This window comes from Sturnus vulgaris, chromosome 6 (genome assembly GCF_052056855.1).
Source record: "Sturnus vulgaris isolate bStuVul1 chromosome 6, bStuVul1.hap1, whole genome shotgun sequence".
NCBI classification, from domain to species: domain Eukaryota; kingdom Metazoa; phylum Chordata; class Aves; order Passeriformes; family Sturnidae; genus Sturnus; species Sturnus vulgaris.
Window position 1 is genome coordinate 25,739,557 of NC_142248.1, and position 19,744 is coordinate 25,759,300.

The 19,744-nt window shown below is 39.9% G+C and overlaps 1 protein-coding gene across 11 annotated transcripts in view; it reads left to right on the forward strand.

The window, feature by feature from the left end:
• The window catches only part of TTLL5 (tubulin tyrosine ligase like 5), a 120,472-nt gene that overhangs the window by 51,116 nt on the left and 49,612 nt on the right, over positions 1-19,744 (forward strand). For 9 of the 11 annotated variants that reach the window (XR_015804633.1, XM_014890043.2, XM_088167367.1 and 6 more), the window contains 6 exons: positions 387-484; positions 3,288-3,421; positions 4,032-4,145; positions 4,507-4,905; positions 6,334-6,521; positions 18,842-18,996. Coding sequence is in view for 9 of the 11 variants with exons in the window: in XM_014890043.2 (XP_014745529.1) it covers positions 387-484; positions 3,288-3,421; positions 4,032-4,145; positions 4,507-4,905; positions 6,334-6,521; positions 18,842-18,996 (1,088 nt within the window). In the remaining 2 variants the exon portion in view is untranslated. The remainder of the gene's footprint in view (positions 1-386; positions 485-3,287; positions 3,422-4,031; positions 4,146-4,506; positions 4,906-6,333; positions 6,522-18,841; positions 18,997-19,744) is intronic. The other 2 variants (XR_015804634.1, XM_088167373.1) reach the window with 1 other exon arrangement.

The following is a 19,744-nucleotide window of genomic DNA, read 5'->3' on the forward strand; positions in this document are numbered from 1 at the left end:
CTGGGACAAATGCACAAAAAAAAGCTGTTTGGAGGAACTCTGTGGCAGAAACAACAAAGTAGAGAGGGGACCTAATATCTGTGAAGAATGATTTAATTTTTTTTCCCTTCCATACTTCCTTATGTTCTAGCAAAGAGTGTAGTTGAAGGAACACCACACATTTCTGAAAACTTGACCTTTTCTCAGCAAATCAGTTGTGTCAGGTGGAGAACTGGACTTTAGTGTATGCTTAGGATGTTGTCTCTGGGGCTCTCCGTATTTGTTCATGTTGTTGCGCATAGCGATGCTCTTTTTTTCTTAGATCCTCTGGAATTGGTTTTTGTATTCTGGGAGCTATAGCTATGCCATGGAACATAGAGGCACTTACTGATACTGCTTATTAACAGGAAACAGAGCAGATGGTTCAGAAACAATCAAAAAAGAAACAAGAAGAGGAGGAGGGAGTGAATCCTAAAGATTTTCAGAACTTCATTGCCAGAGCAAGGTAGGAATAGATTTTATTCCCTTTGATAAGTGATCTGTCAGCCTTGAAGCATTGTTCTAAAGATGATTTGGTTGATCTAGAGCCTCTAGGTACCTTTGTTGACTGTAGGACCTGTTCCTGCTGAGGGACAGAGAGCTTGTCTTCTCTTGTCTCTCTTCAGCAACCAAACACTTGTAACATCAGCATCTGGTGCATAGAGAAGAACATACAATAAATGTTTTGACCATTAAGTAGCTTCCCAAAGGACAGAAATTTCAAACTGCTGCTGGTGAGTTAATGGTTTCCTTCCCTGTGATGCTGGACAAAATAAAGCAGTACTTTGGAAGGAGAATGAAACTAGAACTGCTGCTCAGATGATCTTGAGCTGCTGTGGTTGAACAGGTGTTACAGCTCTGACTCAAGTTTCTGCTCTCAGAAACAAATCTCATGCTTGCTGCCTCTCTTCAGGAATTTTCCAGGTCTGGATTTTGAGATCAGCAAGGAAGGGAGTTAGGCCTCTTATTTGGCCTTCTAAGGCAGTTCAGTGTAACCAGTTAATTTCACAATGGAAAAGCAGAATTTTCTATCACTGCACTTTATCTGCTGTAAACTTAAAAGAGTCTGGTAAGAAACATATTTTGAAAATAGTTAAGTATTCCTTAGGGCCTGTAGCATTGTATGAAAAACAATGGTATTATAACTATCTAACTATCTGGAGAAGTCTGAAATTACTCAGTGAACCACAATTATGTTTTCAAAGTTTCTGATTCCTGAGTACAAAAAGCAATTCCTCTTGACTCAATTATTTGGTCAATGTATGACATGCCTATATGGGCAAGAATCCCTGAAAATATCTGCACCGAGTTTACCTGCCTTTTTAATGCCTATCTTCCTTTTTCTGTGAAGATTGCTGGCCACTTTTTCTTTTTCGTGACTGCTTCTTACAGTATTCTTTCTTTTTCTGTTTGGATAGCACTAATTGAGAATGATTAGAAGTGGGTGGTAGCTGAAGCATCCTAAGTAAGTTCAGGTGGTTTCACAGTCTGTCTTGATACATTCTTATGAAAACAAGTATTTTACCTTTTGCTAATATAGTTGATGGAGTCATTACTGCAACAGATTTACAGGATTGCAGAAAAATCTTCAAATAAAGATACCTGACTACCATGCACTATAGGATCTACTGCTCTTGCTGGAAATGCATATTGCATAGGCCTATGGCAGGCTTTTGGTTCTCTCATCATTCTGGCCACTGAAATGTCTGTTGTTTCCTAGGCAGGTCATTTTCCTTTTTGCCAGAAATGTTAAGAGATGGCTGCATGAAACAGAGCTGCAAGTTCTTGTGTTTTTGTGCTATTGGCTACCACGCCATCATGGCCTGATGCACACTCTAGGCTGGGACTGGAGATTTTTGCTGGGTTGTCTGACTGGGTGATACAGAGTAGTTTGCTTGTGATCAGACAATTTCTAGCGATGATCTTTCCGCTTCTTAGGAAGTATGAGGTGTGTTTGAAAACTGGTATCTGACACTACTTGGCACTGTGCTTCAAGCTTAAATCAGTGAGGAAGTCATTTGGAGCCAAGTAAAGGGGTAGATATCCACTGAGTGTTCATTCTGCAGTACTGTGAATGCAACAGTGGAGAAAATGGGTAATTGAGATTTTCATTGACTCTCTTACTTTGATATCACATGGACATAATTGTGTTTAGTTGCACATATGCTATGACCACTGATTCTAAATGTCCTCAGTGCATTGTAAAAGCACATACATACTGGTAAATTAATTTAAAAGCTTAAAGCCCCTTTCTACCAACAACTTCTCATTCTTATATTTCTCTTCACTTCTATTCTGGGAGAAAAAATGAAGTCTGGATCTTCAGGGCATGCTGCAAATTTCAGTGTATCATCTTTAGACATGACTTTTTTCAGAGCTTCAGCTAGCTAATACTAGTTACAATTGTGATATTCAGAGGATATTTTGAAATATTCTAACTGCTGCACTACTAATTTATATTCCTGTGTTACATTTTCTTGTAGTTTTGCTGCCACTGTACTACTTGCTTTGGTGTTTGCCATGCCATACAGCCACTCACTGGTGCTGAGGCCACACTATAAAGCAAAAGGAAAGCATGTTAGATAGCAAACAACTGGAACGACAGCTTGCACAAGCTCTAATAAGAATGGCCAAGTAACTGATACTGGTTTGGGACTAATAGATGTTTAGAATATTGGGGCTATCCCACTTTGTTCTTGTAAAGAAAATGAGAAAAATACAAGTTTTGTGAGTTTAACAAAAATATTGACTGTTCTGGTTGTCCTGCAGTTTTGGCTAATTAACAAGCTTTGGCCTTCTTTATTCTTCTTACCCCTGCTGCTGAATAAAAACTACAAATGGTGACTATGAAACAGAGATTGACCTGAGTTCTCTCGTGAGAAAATAGTTGCTCATTCTGAAGAGCACCTGCAGAAGATTCACAAATTTAGCTGTGAATGGAATCTCTTATGTTGAGCTAATCTCCCCCATGTGTTTGGAGTATTCACTTGCTCTTTAGTTATCCTGGGAAGGCTCCTGAATGTTTTGTATTTTCTACTGCATAAGAAGATGGTATTTTAGTGGGAATCTCAGGTTTAACCAGGAAATGTTGCCTTTCTTCCGCTCTTACCCAGTAGAACTTAGAAAATCGTTAGCTTTTCTAGTATCACTTTTTTTTTTTCTCCAGTCCACTCTTCAGTTTCCTTAATGTTTATTATCTTTGATTGTTACATGAATGCAGAAAAGCTTAGTGTCCTCACTCTACATCCATTCTTCTCTCCCTATTGCAGTGAAAGTGACCTGGAGGAAGTACTGACATTTTACACACACAAAAACAAATCAGCAAGTGTCTTCCTAGGAACAAAATCCACAAACACAAAACACAGAAACAGCGGTCACCAGTCAGAGAAACAGCCCCAAGGTGGTAAGTTTTGCAGACAGTTCCGAAATGATGTTGCCCACACAAATCTAGTTTACCTTAGGTCTCTAGAAAAAGAATAACCTCTCCACAATGTTGCTCAGGTTTTTTGAGGTTGCATATCTTTTTCTTTTTTTTCTTTATTAACTCAGTCTTATGTGAAGACTAGAGTAACTTCACTCCTGTTTTCTTTGCCTGAAGTGAAATGGGTTGAACTTAGAGTGGCATTTATAAGGAGCTAGATATGGTAGTCAATGACTGAAATGAGAATGTGCAAACTGAAGGCAGTAAGAATTGAATTGAACAGAGAACCTTGAAATCAAAGGAGAGGATGAAAAAAATCAAGGTCCTAGATTTTGCTGCCTGCAGCAAGTGTATCCATTGGAGGGCAGAGACTGTATATTTGAGCCTAATTAGGCATTCCATGGAAGGGTGTGCCAGCCATATGCATCTAGTAGTTCATGCTACTTTACATGACAGCATGATTGTAATCGATGAAGTTGTGTGGTCTACAGGAAGTATTATCAATAAAGTCAACTGCAACAAGGGTAAATTCTGCAGCTTTGTTCTAGTGATTTGCAATATTCTACTTCCTAACTCCTTGATTTTGTTATAGAGCATCCAGAGATGGTGAAAAAAATAAAAGGTGATCATCCCAAAAGTTCAGTTGCAGATCTGTCTGCAGAAGGAGCACTAAAAGCCTGCAAACCCAAAGAAGCTAAACCAAGCTGTAAGTGAACTGACTTAAATTAGCATTAAAAAACCCAAACTGATTGCATATGCTGTTTTTAATGGAACCTTTGGGTTCAAACTGAGAGATCCAAATGCCTAATTTTAATTTTAAACACAAGAGAAGATGCTGTAGAGTAGCAATGGGAGAGTTAGCTGCCCCTCCCTGAGTGGGATGATCTAGATACGGCAGGCTTTGAAACAGAATATTTATCATGTGAAGCTGCTTCTTGTCTCTGCTGGTAGATGAGGTCATTTTGGCTTCACTGTATCTGAATACAGGAATTTGGTGTGTTGATATTATCAAATTACTTAAAAAGCAGATTTTTTTCTCATACAGCATCTTCGTTATCTTTGTATAGTTCCAGAAGGACTCTCCCTCTGCTTAAATGCCGAAGCGAAATTACCTCGGTGCAGCCCTCCTGGTGCTTCTTCCTCTGTTCCTGGTGCCACGTTCCAGAGAAGCACCAGTTCTGGGATGCCACCTCAGCCTGCAGCCTCTGAAAGTTCAAATGTGGCTGGTCACCCTTCATTGCCAGCTCCTCCAGCTGGTCCCAGACTGATTCAGTCCCCACCCCCACTACCCTCCTTGCAGAGCACAGCTCCTGACAGTTCTTCTGTCCTCACAAACCCAGTGTCCACTGAGACCTGTAGCCTTGCAGGGTTACATCGTCGTTCTGGTACCTACACCGTTAGCCCATTCTCATCTTTTCAGAGAGCTGCTCAGATCTACAGCCAAAGATTGTCCTCTGCAAAAGTAGGTGAGTGTTCTGGGATTCATAACAGCCTGCTGGTTCAGTACAGAGATTGTGTCATTTCTATTGTGGAGTAGATAGAAATTTTGCATTTCCAGAATTGAGTCTTGTTGGATGGTGCTAAATTTCTCACAGAAAGCAGGAGTGCAGGATGCAGCCCTTGGTAGGCAAATGCCCTTTTACTGACCAAATGAACAGGCAATCATAGAATCACTTGTGTTGAAAAAGACCTTTCAGATTACCAAGTTCAGCAATTAACACTACCAAGCCCAGCATTAACCAGGTTTCTAAGAGCTGCATTTACATGTCTTTTAAATATCTTCATGGATGGTGACTCAGCCATTTCCTAGCAGCCTGTTCTAGTGCTTGACAACCCTTTTGGTGGAGAAGTTTTTCCTAATATTCAATCTAAACCTTTCCTGGTGCAACTTGAGGCTGTTTCCTCTTGTCCTGTTTATTTTGGGAGAGGAGGCTGACTCCTGCCTCACAAAACCTCTGTTCTAGTAGTTATAGTGATAAGGTTTCCCCTGGCCTCCTGCTTTGAACTCAGCCTTTGAACTCATTCAAAAAGAGCTGTGAAACTGAGTATTGTGTATTTTCTTTATGTTACTGATCTCATCTGTCTTTAGTGGGTTTAATGTTGTTTTCATTAGCAGAAGTCCTGTCTCAGTCTGTGTGCTGTTCTTAGTTCTCTGGTTGCCTATCAAGCATAGAAGTCTTGTAATGAAACCACATAAGTGTTGAATACTTAAAGGTGTGTCAAGACCTCCAGAAAAGAAGGATCTAAATGAATTATTACAATATCTCATTCTCTAGGGTGTTTCAGCACTGCCATATCCAAAAACCAAGATTTAGAGATGTCTCATCTATCATGCTGCGGTAGAACACAGTTAAGCAATGCAGCTTTAGAGTGTAAAGAATCCAAAGGGCAGGAGAAACTGCAGGAATTTGCGTGCAGACTGTAATCTATGTGGAAACTTTTGGGAACCACACACAGGCTAACAGCTGTGATCCTGATATTACTAATTTTTTTTGTATTTTCATGGTTTTTTTTGTTCTAGATTGTGTGTCAGGGTCAGCACATGTTTACTAGGTTTGTTGTATATATATTGACAACCCCTCTAGCATTAAAATACATCTTACTTCCCAACTGAGTAGCTTACTTAAAGAGATCCACTTGTTTTTAAGGAAAAACTTTCCAGATTTAACTTGGGTAACAGCTGCCAGTGTCTCTGGAATTGGGTGCCATTAGATACATTGTAATAAAGAGAATGTGGGCTTGGAGTTGCTGATTGTTCACACGGGCAATATCCATTCAGAGTAGCTGTATTCTGTTTTATTCTTGGTATCCTACCTGCTTTTGTGTGTCTGTGGTCAGCAGGCTGAGTGTCTGACATATCACTCATTAAGCACTTTGAAATGTTTGTTTGGTAGGTCTCCATCGCAGTTCAAGTGGGCAGTGTGTGGGCTCAGCCAGGATGCACAAAGATGCAGAACATGCTTCTTCCCAGGGCAAACGTCATGGCCCCAGTGTGGTAGCAGCAGAACTGCAGCAGTTGGCAGAAAAGCAAACAGCCTGCCAGTATTCCCCACCAAGCCATGTCAGTCTCCTTACACAGCAGGTATGTAAGCACTGAAATAATCCCTGTGCAAGGGAGAAGTTTGTTACAGGCATCTGTGTGAGCACTGGGCTGGGCTGAGAGATGCTGCAAGCAGTAAATCTCATGAAAATTCATCTGTACTGTTGTTTCGAAGTATTTACAGTCACCAAAATTTTGATTTTTTGTGAGATGACAAGAATATCTTGAAGTCGTTTTATAGGAGAAAAGGTAGAGGATTAGAAAGTATGTTATAAAAAATGGAATCCATGCTTTGTCTTACTGAACAATAAACCCAAGTCTCCTCAGATTTGTGCTTCCATGCAATTTGCTTCCTCATTCCTCCAGTGTGTCATCACAGTGCTGGCAATGAAAGACTGAAGAATGGGTTCTGATGTAAATTTTATATTCCAATAACACTGTGAAGACACAATGAAGTACTTACTAGCATGGGGAATGATAATCCTTTTGTCAAACATGGTGATACACATGAAATATACATTGAGTTCTGGTAGAATTCCACTTAGTTTCATATTTCTTGTTGAATTATGTCCTAAATGGCTACATACAATTTTTTTTTAACTTTATAGTATACTATAGTTGAACTCATCAAAGGTGTTCAAGTTGAGCACTTTTCAGTTAATTAAGCTGCCAACTGCAGATTTTCTAGCATAGGCAGTTTGCCTTGGACAGTAATTTTTTTCTCTTTACTTGCTGGAGACAAACAATTTGCATGTCTTAGTCTGATTCTTGTATTTTGGAATTACTGTTTTAATGGTTATGTTTTGCTGTATTTTCTGAGACATGCTTAATAGTTGCAACAGCTGCTGATATTTGCTTCTCTCAATTCTATTTTTATAGGTTTGGATTTTAAATATCTGGCAATATATTTATTTCAAAATGTGAGGTACATTTATAACTTTAGGAAACTGAATAGATTTTTCTTTGCAGATAGGTCTTCAATTTTTAAAGGATATGTCAAAAAATAAAGTCCCTTCTTGTTGATGGATTTGGGAGAGAATGTAAGCACTGGCTATACTAGTGATGCTGAGGCCTGGTCTTGCATAAGGCCAGATCCTATTTAGACAATTTGTTCTTGTTTGCTTGTCTAGTAATACTCAGAGCTGTCAGTCTGGTTCTCAGAAATGAAACATTTTCATTTAGGAAATGCTAATTTTTGAAAGCTAAATATATGATGGAAATTGCCTCCTTGGGTAAAAGTTAGTATCTCAACAAATACTTGGGAAAAAAATTGAAATTTTTCATTTCTATTTTATATTTCATTTCAGTCTTTCCAGAAAAGAACTTTGAAAAATAAGTTCATAGACTTTTTCCCTAAAATCATTCATCACCCATTCTGCTGCAACTGCTGTGGTTTGCTAGGTCTAGAGAACCCAATGTGTCTTCTTGCAGCCATTTGTGGAGCTATTAAATGATTTTTAAACTCCTGTATTCCTACCATGGCTAGTTAGGCCTAGATAAATTAGAAAGTATGGAAGGGAGAATTAAGAGAGGAATTCAGAAAGATCTGCATGGGAAGGGCAGTGCAGTTTCCTGAGCACGGCTGTGTTGGGTGGCAAAGAAGCATAGTCTGGTGGCAGCTGAAGCCTGTTTAGCCAGCAGTCATGCTATGTAGCTATACTCAAGAGTGAAAGTGGCTGTGAAGTGCATGGGTAGCCTGCAAATGTATTGGCTGTGTCTGCATTGCTTTTGCTTCTGGGTTCTTCCAAGATGCTTTCCAACAGAAGACGTTGGAATTGCATAGTAGGAAAAATATGGTGCTAATTTGCTTTGCAACAAGCAAACAAAAGACACCTCAGCTCCTAGCAGACACTGCCGATTTTCTGACTCTGATGTATTTTGTATTCAACTATGCAGTGTTTGCACAGGCTTTGTTTCAGTAGTGAAATATAGAAACATGTGTTGGGTTATGTCTTTGTCATCTTCTGTCATCATGAAAAAGGTCCATGTAGAAAGGAATTCACGAGTCAGTGAGAAGTTTAGAGCTGGAGTTCTATCTGACAATGAGTTTCCTTCCTGAGCCTATGCCCATTTAGTTCTAGACATCTGCTCTCTATGGTGATTTTTCTGGCCATGTCTTTCAAATAATGCCTTTGGAGAGATGAAATCTGAATCTGAATCGTGCTTAGTATGAAAATTTGGATTTAGTTGAGAACAGTTTTTAAGGCAATCTGTTTCTTCAGTACTGAATTTATGGCACATAGCAATTTCTGAGATGAGACCATTATTTTAAGCACACTTGAAACAGTGATGTTTTGGAAGGTTCAGATGTAGCTGCAAAGCCCAATGTATCATAACTAAAGCATGCAGTTACTGCCTTTTTTTTTTTTTTTTTTTTTTTTATATGGACATATTCTACTCTTCTTTCAGTCATTAAAGAATCATTCTGACTATTTTTTTGATCCAGCCTGGATTTTAAAGTCAGTCTTGCAAGAAGGACCCAGGGGTTTAGTGTGAAGACAGGGCTGCCATGACAACAAGGGCAGTAAGAGGTATATTGATAAAATAAAAACATAATAGTAGGGCAGCAAGGCTTGGGCTTATTGTTGAAGGACCTGGAACCAGGATATCTGACTTTGGACTGCTAGGCATGGATGTGGATTTGAGGCAGGGGCATTGAATAAATAGAAGTGGGGGAATTGCAGAGTAGGCTGGCAGTTTGGAAAGTGATTTGCAAAAGAATAGGTACTGTTGAAGCTGCCTGGGAGTACTGCATGGTTTTAGATTTGTGCAGACCAGGATTTGGCCTGAACCAGGAGAGGGAAGGCAGTAGCAGATGAGACACAGAAATATGAGGGAGAGGATTTAGTAAGCACCTGGAGAGAGCCGGGAAGTCAAAGATTGTTGGTATGAGATGAAAGGGGGAAAAGCTTGAGATGGGAGTGATGAAACTCAAGGGTTTTGATGGCTTTAGGACAGGAGAATTAAGGGATTGAAAACTTAGAGGAGAGTAGAGAAAGGGCTTGTATCAGGGTAATTTAATTAAACTACTTTCTTATACATTTGTAGACAGGAAACTCTGAATTATTATTTTCCCCCTTTCACTTCTCTGTTTAAACCACTTGAAATATGATAGTATTTTTTGAAAAGCATTCTAAAATAAATTGGCTTGAAGATTAGAACATTACTTACATAATAATAAAAATAGTACAATTGTTTAAAGCCATTCCAGAAACTTGGAGTTAGTCTACCTTGTTGGAAAGTACCTGGCTGGTATGAAAAGGACTTGATATATGGATTTAATTATGTTTCATGATAAGATTAGGACTATTGATTTGGAGGGGGTATATGAAAGAGTGACTTTTGAAAATACTGGTGTTACTGTGGACTGTATTTTTGTGGGGATTTTTGGTTTGTGGTTTTTTTCCCCCGAAGGGCAAGAACTTCTACGTGAGAATTGAATGTCTTTGTGCATTGGTTCCTTGTGCTGTGCCAAGTTTTGTCTTGAAGGTTGGGGTGCTCTGAATACATACCTCCTTCCAAAGCAGTTGGGAAGCTAGTTTTTCATTCCCATTTTTGTGAGAAATGTTTCTGGTATCCATACAGTAGTATAAGTCTCTGGAGCTCCCAGGAATGTAGCCTCAGCAGCCGTGCTTGGAATGGTGTTGTCATTCTGGTTGGGAGTTCACCTCTGTCCCTTTCCAATCCTTGCCATTCTCATTGACTATGCAATGTGTCTGGGAGCAAGCAACAGAGATCTCTATGGTACATGTGCCTTTTGAGGGTCCAGCATTAACTTGGTAAGGCAATGTCTGAGTAGGTTAATAGGGAGGTATCTGATCTCAAATAGCCATAAGAAAATGAATAATCTATTATGTCATATCTATTAGAGTTCTTTGAACTGAGAAAAATAGCACTCAGTGTAACTTGTTCATATTAAAACTTCCAAAAAAGTTCTTGACAAGCTTTCAGCAAGTGCTGTTAAGATGGACAGGTGTGTGTAGGATGATAAAGTTTTATTACAGATCAAAAAAAGACAAAAAAGCAAACAAAAATAACTAGTCAATTTTCTGTATAGCAAGTGGATAACTGAAGATGCATAATACAGAATGTACATGATCCAGTGTAAAATTAAAGGTTTGAAAGGAGAAGGTTCATAAGGACATAATTAAGGCATTTTATTACTTAAAGAATTAATATAAATGCAAGTTATTGCCAGGTAAATTATTTTTACAAAATGATGATGTCTTTGTCGATGTGTGTAGTGTAGTGGTTAATGGTGCATGTTAACAATACAATTTTTCAGTTTCCCAAAATTTTCTTGTTCAGTTTACGCCTTGCCTTGCATGAGCCTGAGATGGCGATGGTACTGTTGGGGAAACAAGGAAGGTATGTTGGTGGTGAGCTGAGGAATGAGGCCTGAAGATACAGTTCAGCAAGCCCATTTCATTGGAGAGGAGTTAAATTGCCTTTCCTGGCTTGATTTGTGATGTTGAGATCTTACTGACTGCTTGGTGACTTCTGGACAGCTGAACCAAGAGGGGTTTTTTATCTATACCTACTGTAAGCCATTGGCCTTTCCTGGTGGACAGATGGATGCAGACTTACCCAGACTACTTCTCCTTCTGTACCAGGCTTTAATCCTAAAGTCTTTACTTCATGTGTGTTTAGCATAAAACATTTCCATGTGTTTGCATTGCAAGACTTTCTGCAGGGAGGACATGAAATACACAGCATGTGTGTACATCCAGAGCCAAGTGGCTGGATCCTGGATGCATATGAGTATTTATCTTTGTGAATAACATGCTACTTCTTTCTGAAGCATGCTGTAAGGTAAAAATTATTCTGCAATGCTGTATCTGTGTGAGGTCCCTATCACTGCCTGGTGGGGGGGGCTGCAGTTGATATCTAGCAGGCTGTAGTACTTTGTAGTTATTAATGCTAGGGAACTGAAGAATGTGTTGAATTGGCCAGCTTGACCAAGAAGAGGAGGAAAAGAAGGAGGGGAAACCTGGTGGGAGCTCTGACTCTGTGTATGTGTGGGAGAGTGAGAGATTTCAGGTCCTAGCTATATCAGGAATAGCTCCAATTCTTGCAGCCAGGGAGTTTAATCGCAGGGATCACATCAGACCACCCAGGAAGGGCTATACAGAGCTGCCTCCTTCTGTGCTATGCAGCCAGTCAATGCCCAAGATCCAGCAGCCAGGATTCCTGCAAACATGCTGAAAGATCCAGTGGAGGATGGGTCACTTGTCTTATTCTACATTTTTCATTTAGACAGAAAGTGGAAATGAGCAAGAAGCAGCTGAGTTTACTAAACCTTAGGGCCAGGGAGAGGGAGTGGGGAAGGGTTGAGTGGAGCATTTTACAGTGTCCTAGAGGGAACCTGTATATGCTATGGGAATCCCAAAATAGTGAGCTTTATCTTAACATCAGCTACAGCAGTATTAGAAACCACACCACTCCTCATTTAGCTGTCTTAGTTACACAGTGTGGTACCCTCGCCTGCCTTGTTGTTGATAGAGCAAACTGCCAGTCTGCCAAAATGCATTGTGCAGGTCCCAGTGGGCATCAGCTCTTTCCTGTCTAGACCTGAATGGCACAAGAGCATTAAACTTAAGGTGCAGCAAATATTGAAAAAAGAAATTTGGTGAGGCTGTTTTCCCCATTGAGGAATTTTGATTTTTTTCAGTGATGATCCCTTGGTTTGACTCAACCCATTTATCCGAGTCTTAGTTGTAGTTTCTTTGTGACCATTTCTTTGGTTTTTACACTTCCACTAATGGAGAGAAAGGGAAGTGTAAAGAAAGAAGGCATCTTGCTGTAGTTCGTAAGAGGAGCAAAAAGCAGGTGATCACCTCTGAAGGGTGATTTCTTTCCTCTTTCACACACTTCTGCACTGCTGCAGGGCCCCATCTTCTCGCTCAAGCTGTTCACACAGGAGCTGGAATTATTTGTAGCAGTAGCAGTAATGGAACCAGTTGGTCTCAGCCGAGGTTGTAAGAAGTGAAAATATCACTTCAGTTTCTGCAGTGCTCATGTTGAACTCCTGCTCTGAGGCTTTGCAGGGAATAGAAGCAGAGAGTTTTGTTATGATGCAGCAACATCTGCAGATAGTCACTAAGCAGGCCAGGCTGAGTGGCTAGGTCTCATGTTATGGGAAAGATTACACCCTGATCATCAAACTTTTGGCAGGATTGTGCCTTGTAAAAATCACTCTCACTGGAAGTTTTGAGGCAGAGAGTGTCTAATTGAAAGCCTGACTTTTTCAGGAGAAGGAAGAGGGGGAGTTTAGCCATCCGCAGCAGCAGCACTAACTTGGGTTTTCTTTTTTCATTGTTAAATGAATGCATATGCTGGAGATACTACAAAAGAATTTGCGAGTTTGTCAGGTTTCCCAGGAATGTCTTTGGCAAGTCTTTGTCTGGAACGTCTTCTGGAGACTGGAACACTTGTGCTCTGTATGCATATGTATATCCTGTAAGCTGGTAAGCTCAGAGAGCAAAGAAGGAATGTCACAGGCCTTTGGCCAGATCAGCCTTGGTGCACACATAGATTTCACACTTCCCTGCCTGTTAGCCCCAGTTTTTCCCTCCTGGCTAGTTGTTACTGCAAATTCAAATCTGTACATAAAATGAAGGTACTTAAGTATGGGGTGAGGTCAGCAAGATGGCCTGGGTGATGTGGTTAAAGAGAAAAGACAGCAACATACATGGACCTCTTTGGGGAAACAGGCCAACTTTATTGTACGGACAACCTGTATTTTAAGTGTGTTACATGCAGCTAGGACAGGACAGTAGCTCATTGGACAATTGGGAAAAACATCCTTTGGACAGTACCTCAGGATGTATCCCACGGGAAAGACACCAGGTGTTAATCTTTATTATGAATGCCACTCTGTTTTTCACCATTTTATCACCCTGGGAGACTTCTTCCTTAACTGAAGCTGTAGTCTGGGAATGGACCTGAGAGTCAGGAGAAATCCAGGCCTGAAAAAGAGTTTCCAAGCTGTAATTCCCTAGCTCTCTAAATGTGTGTGTCCATAGAATAACAGAAAGGTGGTTCTAGAAAAAAATCTTTCTGTATTACATTTTTTGCTCACGGAATTTGTAGTGGTACATCTTGTTACACTATTCAGACAGTGGTTTTGTATGTGTGTGTATTATTTGTGATTTGGGGTTTCCTTTCCTTCTTAAGAGGCAGGTTAAGATCATGTGATTTCTTTCTTTTTTTTTTTTTCTTTTTTTTCCCTTCATGCTGATATAGCCTGTTGGATTCCAGTATCTCGATGCATTAAGGAAGGCAAGGCAGCTGGACTATTTCCAGTAGTACTGGCAGATCTGTTGGACAGGAAGCTGTGTTAAACCAAGTCATGGTAGCCTGTGCTGGATCCCAGATGTACCTGGGAGCTCTGTGGTAAAGCTAGGAAAATGCAATACATGCTAGGGAGAGGACAGGTTAACACTGAGTATTTATATTGTAGCATCTAGTCAGTCATTGCTGAAGGAAGAAAAATAACTGAAATAATACAGCAAAACTTCTTTCTTGGTTTTTTTTTTCCTCCACGTGGCAAGTTCTTAGCTCTTCCCTTCTGTTAAAGATTTCACAGATCTTGAAAGCCTTAGGGGGTATCTGTGTTTGAGGAAGGCTTGGCAAGTGAAAATACTTATGACTATGAAAGCCAGGTAATGAAAGAAAAAGCACATTTCATTTGTAAGCTATTGGATAATGTTGGCATTGCCGGATGAATGCTAAGTAATAAAGTGGAGAATTAGGGATTGACTGAAGGGTCTTGAAGGAGTCAAACTGGATGAACTTACGGATACATAAGTTGCTTACAGAGCACATGGGTAAAAATAGGTTGAAACGCAAAGGAGAACACACTACAAATGATGAAACATTTTGCACCTTTTCGATTTTCAGCTGGAATGGTTCCCTCTTTGAGCTTCAGTGATACAGTATCATCTTGTCCTGTCTGACTCATTAAAATTTAAGGATTCTGGTCTGATCCTAAGGCAGAGGAGTAGTGATCTCACGTGTATCTTATCATGATCCTTGCCCAGTCCTTCTTGAAACAAAAAGGTTTCTCAGAAAAGAGTTTATTCACGTATGCCTTTGTAACCTGTTGATAGGGTGTTGTTGGTTGTTGATAAGGTGAAAACCTTGCCTCCTCCTGTTTCTGACTGTGAAAATTTTATCATTTGGAAGGTTTTTTTGGAAGAGACAAAGTAGGCCTATGGTTACTGCGTTCTTTTGGCATATCTTTTAGGCTTGACATGTGAAATATAGCTTGAGCTCTGGACCCCTTTTCCTCCTCACCAGTTAGAAAGATCCAATGGAAATGTGAGATGTGTGAACTGCGGAGGATGTAGTGTGGCTCCAAGTAAGAGAAATGATCTTTAGATTTTGTAGATCTCCAATCTCCACCACCTTTTGGGCAGCAAGATATGACTGGCTTCTGCCAGAGACGTGCTCAAACTGCCAAGTGGAATGGATCAAGTAGGCAATTTGTAGCACATTGCTTGTTGTAACATGTTAACCATTGAAACTTTGGATCTGCTGTTCAGGATGTTGGTAATGAAAATTTCAGTCACTTTTTCACTGCCTGCCAAGAGTGACAGAGTAACAATTTCTAGTGGTGATGTGTCCCCCCCATCCACCCTGGTTGACTCCTGAATGCTTCTCTTGCTAGTTTGGAGGCTTTCATGAGGCTTTTCCTGAACCCATGGAGGCTGATCTGCAACACTCATTTTCTGATTGTTATAATTGATGGTTCTAGCTTATGTCAACCATTAGAGAAGATCAAAAAGAAAATGCTAACTTTATTATAGAAAAAAGATGATTGAATATGATAGTGGGAAACTCTTGAAGGACTAGTATAATGTAGATCAGAAAAGTGAGAGATATTAAGCTCTTTTTCTGACTTTTGCTTGTAATTTCTTAGAAGTACTATGCAATGGATCTTTGTAGGCTGCTATTAATTGGAAGCAAATTCTATCCTGAAGGTTTTTTCTATCTGTACTTGGAGAGTTCATATTTCATATTGAATTTTTTTAACAGATTGACAAAAACAAATGCCCCAGCTCTTATATTTAGCACTTTGGGGTATCATTCTGTGTTGTGCCCTTGCTTTCAGTCTTAAAGTTTTTTTCAGAAATAAATTTCTCTGAATAAGGCATGATCACAGAAATCAGTTCTAAGCTTATGTGTCTCCGCTGGCAAGACAAGTATATTGCAGTCATAAACTTACCTTGTAACATTTAAAAATAAAAATAAATGTAGAAAAGTATTTCAGCATTGTGCAATAATTTGTCTTTTGGCTTATTAGCATTATATTGAACTAAATATAATAGTACATATATGTACTGTTTCTAACACAGGTGTCTGTTGATATGGCTGTGACAACCCACATGTTCTTCTCCCCTCCCCCCATTTTTTCATGTTATATCATAAATAGAAGTACATCAAGTGGGTTCTTTTCCTTCCATGAGAGTTCTTGAGGGTTTACTTGATCATAGTGGTCTTCAGTCAGCATGTTGCTTTCAGCTTCTGACATCTTTGCCATCACAATTGGTTTAAAAATTGTAGCAAAACTTTATGAATCTTTCTATCATAAGAGATATTAGCAGTGTATTGTCTTGCCTTTTACAAGGCCCACAAAGACTGTGTAGATGTGACAAGAGATGTTTGAAAATTGGGATGTTTGAAGTGTGCAGTACAGCCCACACAGGTCTCCTGTCATATTCTCGGTGTCAGGAAAAATACTCCATCACTGCTAATGAAAAACAGGAATCTTATCAAGCAGGAGAGTTTGAGCCCATCTTGTTGCAACTCAGTTTGAAAACTTAGTTCTTCTAGATCCACACCAATAACCACCTTCTCTGTTGAGCCCCACTAGCCTTTCTTGGTTTTGGAGCGATTTTTTTATTTGTTTGGTTTTGGTCCATTAGTACAATTTCTGAAACTACAAGCTCTTCTATATAGATATTTTGGTCCAGATGCTCTACATTACCTTTTACACCGAAGTACCAACTAATTTGCTACTAAGTATTTGCCTCTGTAAAGGGAAGAATGCAGTTCTATCAGGTGCACAGGAAGACTAGAAAATGAAGCCAGTGCTGAGCACAGATGTGTTGGGGGTGCCTCAATAATCCTCTCAACATCCTGGCCAGCTAATTATAGCTGCTGAAATGTCTCAAAACATGGCACAGTAACAAGCAGTAACACCTGTCTGGGTGGGCTGGGTGCAGCTAAACCTTATAGTCTTGGTGATGTTCTCTCTCTCTCTCTTTCTGAATCCTTTGCCTGTTTTTAATCCTGCTGTAGTTTAAACACCTGTCTATCTGGAATGTGTGAAATGTAGCTATTACCCATGCTAAGCTATTTTCTCACCTGCTTAAAAAGACAGCTTTCAAGTAAACAATGATACATTGATACAATGATAATTAAAGAGGAAAACATGTCATAGTAATAGAGTAGGATTGAGGTGGTAATTCATCAGACTAAATGGTTCTTGGCATCAACATGATGAGGAGAGAAAATTGGATGAAGTCATCTTCATTTCACACATTGGATGTGTTAGCAAAGTTGTGATCACTGTTGCTGACAAGCTAAGAATTGTATAGAACCTATTTTATTTACCATGTTGCCTTCTGTGTTTGCATCATTTACCATTCTTCCTTCTTTTCAGACAATAAATTCTTTGTGACCAGCAACTGTCATTGTTAGGTATTTGTATAGTGCCTGGCACAATCAGAACTAAATCTAATTTGAAGCTTTCTGTTATGGCAATGAAGATGCTTTAAATTTTAATTAAAGTCTACAGAACACTGTGACATTATGAGTGAGGTAGAGGCACCAAAATGACACCTAATACTGTTTTCCATTTAAGGTGGATAATACTACCTATTACTAAGCTTGCCTGATAATGTCCTACTGTAAGATCTTAAATTGCTTATAGGGTTCTGAAACTTTATTCATTTGAATTAATGTTTTCTATGCTTGTTGTTCAGTTTTCATAATACTTCAGGCAAGGTGAAGTATGCCAGCCAAAACCAAGGCTGGATTAAAAAAATATTTTGCGCATTTTAATATTTACAGAACTTTTCTTTTAAATCTCTTCATCTCCCATGCTTTGAAATAGTAATTTAGAATTCAGAATTTTGTTGAAACTTGATTGCAGAATAACTGTTTGAAAAGCTTCAGATGTAATATACTCAGCAGGACCTGCTAGACCTTCTCAGCTTCCTGAAGGTTCCCTCCACACTGAGGCTGCTAAACCGAATTTCTCTGTATTTGCACCTCTAATGTACTTTGGCTGGAGCTTCTGTTCTCCTCTGTTTTCAGTAACTTGGTCCATGATGGGTTGGGGACCTGTCTGACTTGACTGCAGAACTAGTAGGAGTTCTGCCAGCCTTTGGAGAACAGCTGGGATATGGAGGCTGTGAAATTTCTATCTGGACATAATTTAGAAGGACACTGAGAACCATTCAAATGGAAGAACAGAAATGGATGGAGTGGTAATGTGGTAAACGTGGTGCAGTGAGCAGCCCACATTCAAGGATTGGATGAACAAAGAGGCTGGCAAAAGGAGTGGGCTGGGAAGGGGAATAAAACCAGAACTACTAGGATATAGGTCATGTGAGAAACCAAGAATGGAAGTGTGGAAAGACAGATCAAGTAACTACTCCTGTGGAAAGTTCTAGACCTGAAATAGTGTGGGTCAGGGTCCAAAAGTAGTGGGGAAGCTAGTGCTGGAAGTCTGTAAGAATGAGACTGTACTGAGGAAAACAAAGAGAATGACACCTGAAATGCAGGTGCTGAGACTGTGAGAATAATGACACACAGATGAGGAGCAAGAATGGGAAAGGATATGGAGCTGAGAAGGGATGGGATAAAAGTGGCTGCTTTTGGAGAAGTGGGCAAAAACCTAGGACAGGTGTATATGACTGGCTTACTGACACAACTTACGATGACTGGAGAGATACTCTGGTCTCTGCTCAGTGTAATACAAGCTTCTGGCTTTTGATCAATGCATGTGGAGTTTATTTTGCACATGGCAGAAACTTCTTTACTTTGGGATTTTTGCCCTGTCTTTGTCCTTTTCCTCCTCTGTTCTCTGAATGGAAGGGTTGTAATTTTCATGCTGGCCCCTGAATTCATTGAAGGCATGGTGGATGTTGGTGTCATCTCTCACTGCCTTATGCAACTAGCATAGTGTTTTTGTGTTTGAATATTTCCATTTTCCAGTAGTTTCACTTCTCTTAGTACAGTCTATCCCATTTACTTAGTGATACCTCTTTCTCTTTTCTTGGCTTTTAATTGTTTCTGATGTTTTTTTGGGTTTGTTTTTGTTTTGTTTCTTTTTTTTTTTTCCTCTTTAGTTATCAAGCCTGGACTTGGCAAGTGGAGTTATAAGCAAGGGGAATGCAGCTGCCCCACAGAGCCACTGGTCACCACTCAACAAAAGAGGGTCACTGTTGCCTGTTCAGTCAGGCACTCATAGAGATGACAAAAGATCTGTCTCTTCAGCAGTCAGGTAAGTTAAAATTGCTGCTCTAGCTTTTTGAAGAAGAATGCAATGCCCTCAGGAGCTCATTTGTAATTTGTGTTTGGCTTCTTGCTCAGATGCAGGAGTGTATCCAGAGAAGGGCAACAGAGCTGGTGAAGGGTCTGGAGCACAAGTCTTATGTGAAGCAGCTAAGGGAGCTGAGGCTTCTCCTGGAGAAAAGGAGTCTTTGCCGGGGGGAGGGGTGGGGAGGGCACAATATTGCTCTGTACAACTCCTTCTAAGGAGGTTGTAGCAAGGTGTGTGTTGAAGTTCTATCAGAGGAAGTTTAGATTAGATATCAGGAAAAAATTATTTACCAAAAGGGTTGTCAAGTATTGGAACTGGCCAGCTAGGGGGGTGGTGGAGTCACCTGAGGGTTTTTAAAACATGTATAGATGTGGTACTTAGGGACATGTTTTAATGGTGGACTTGGCAATGTTAAGGTTAACAGCTGGATTTGAGGATCTTAAAAGGAGGATATTTTCCAGCATAAACAATTCTATGATTCTGAAGACTTAGTAATGGTTCCTCTCAGGTTTAGGAGCTAGCCCTATGAAAATAACTGTGTTCCCAGAGCTGTCAGGTTCCTGGTGAAATAAGGGCATAGATGAACATGGTAGATGAGAGGGAAATGTCTGTTTTTCCTTGATCATTTCCCATCCCTGCATCTGTAAGTTTGAGTTTGCTGGCATTGAGACGTGTATGCAGAATGCAAACTTAGACCTGATGCTGCAAA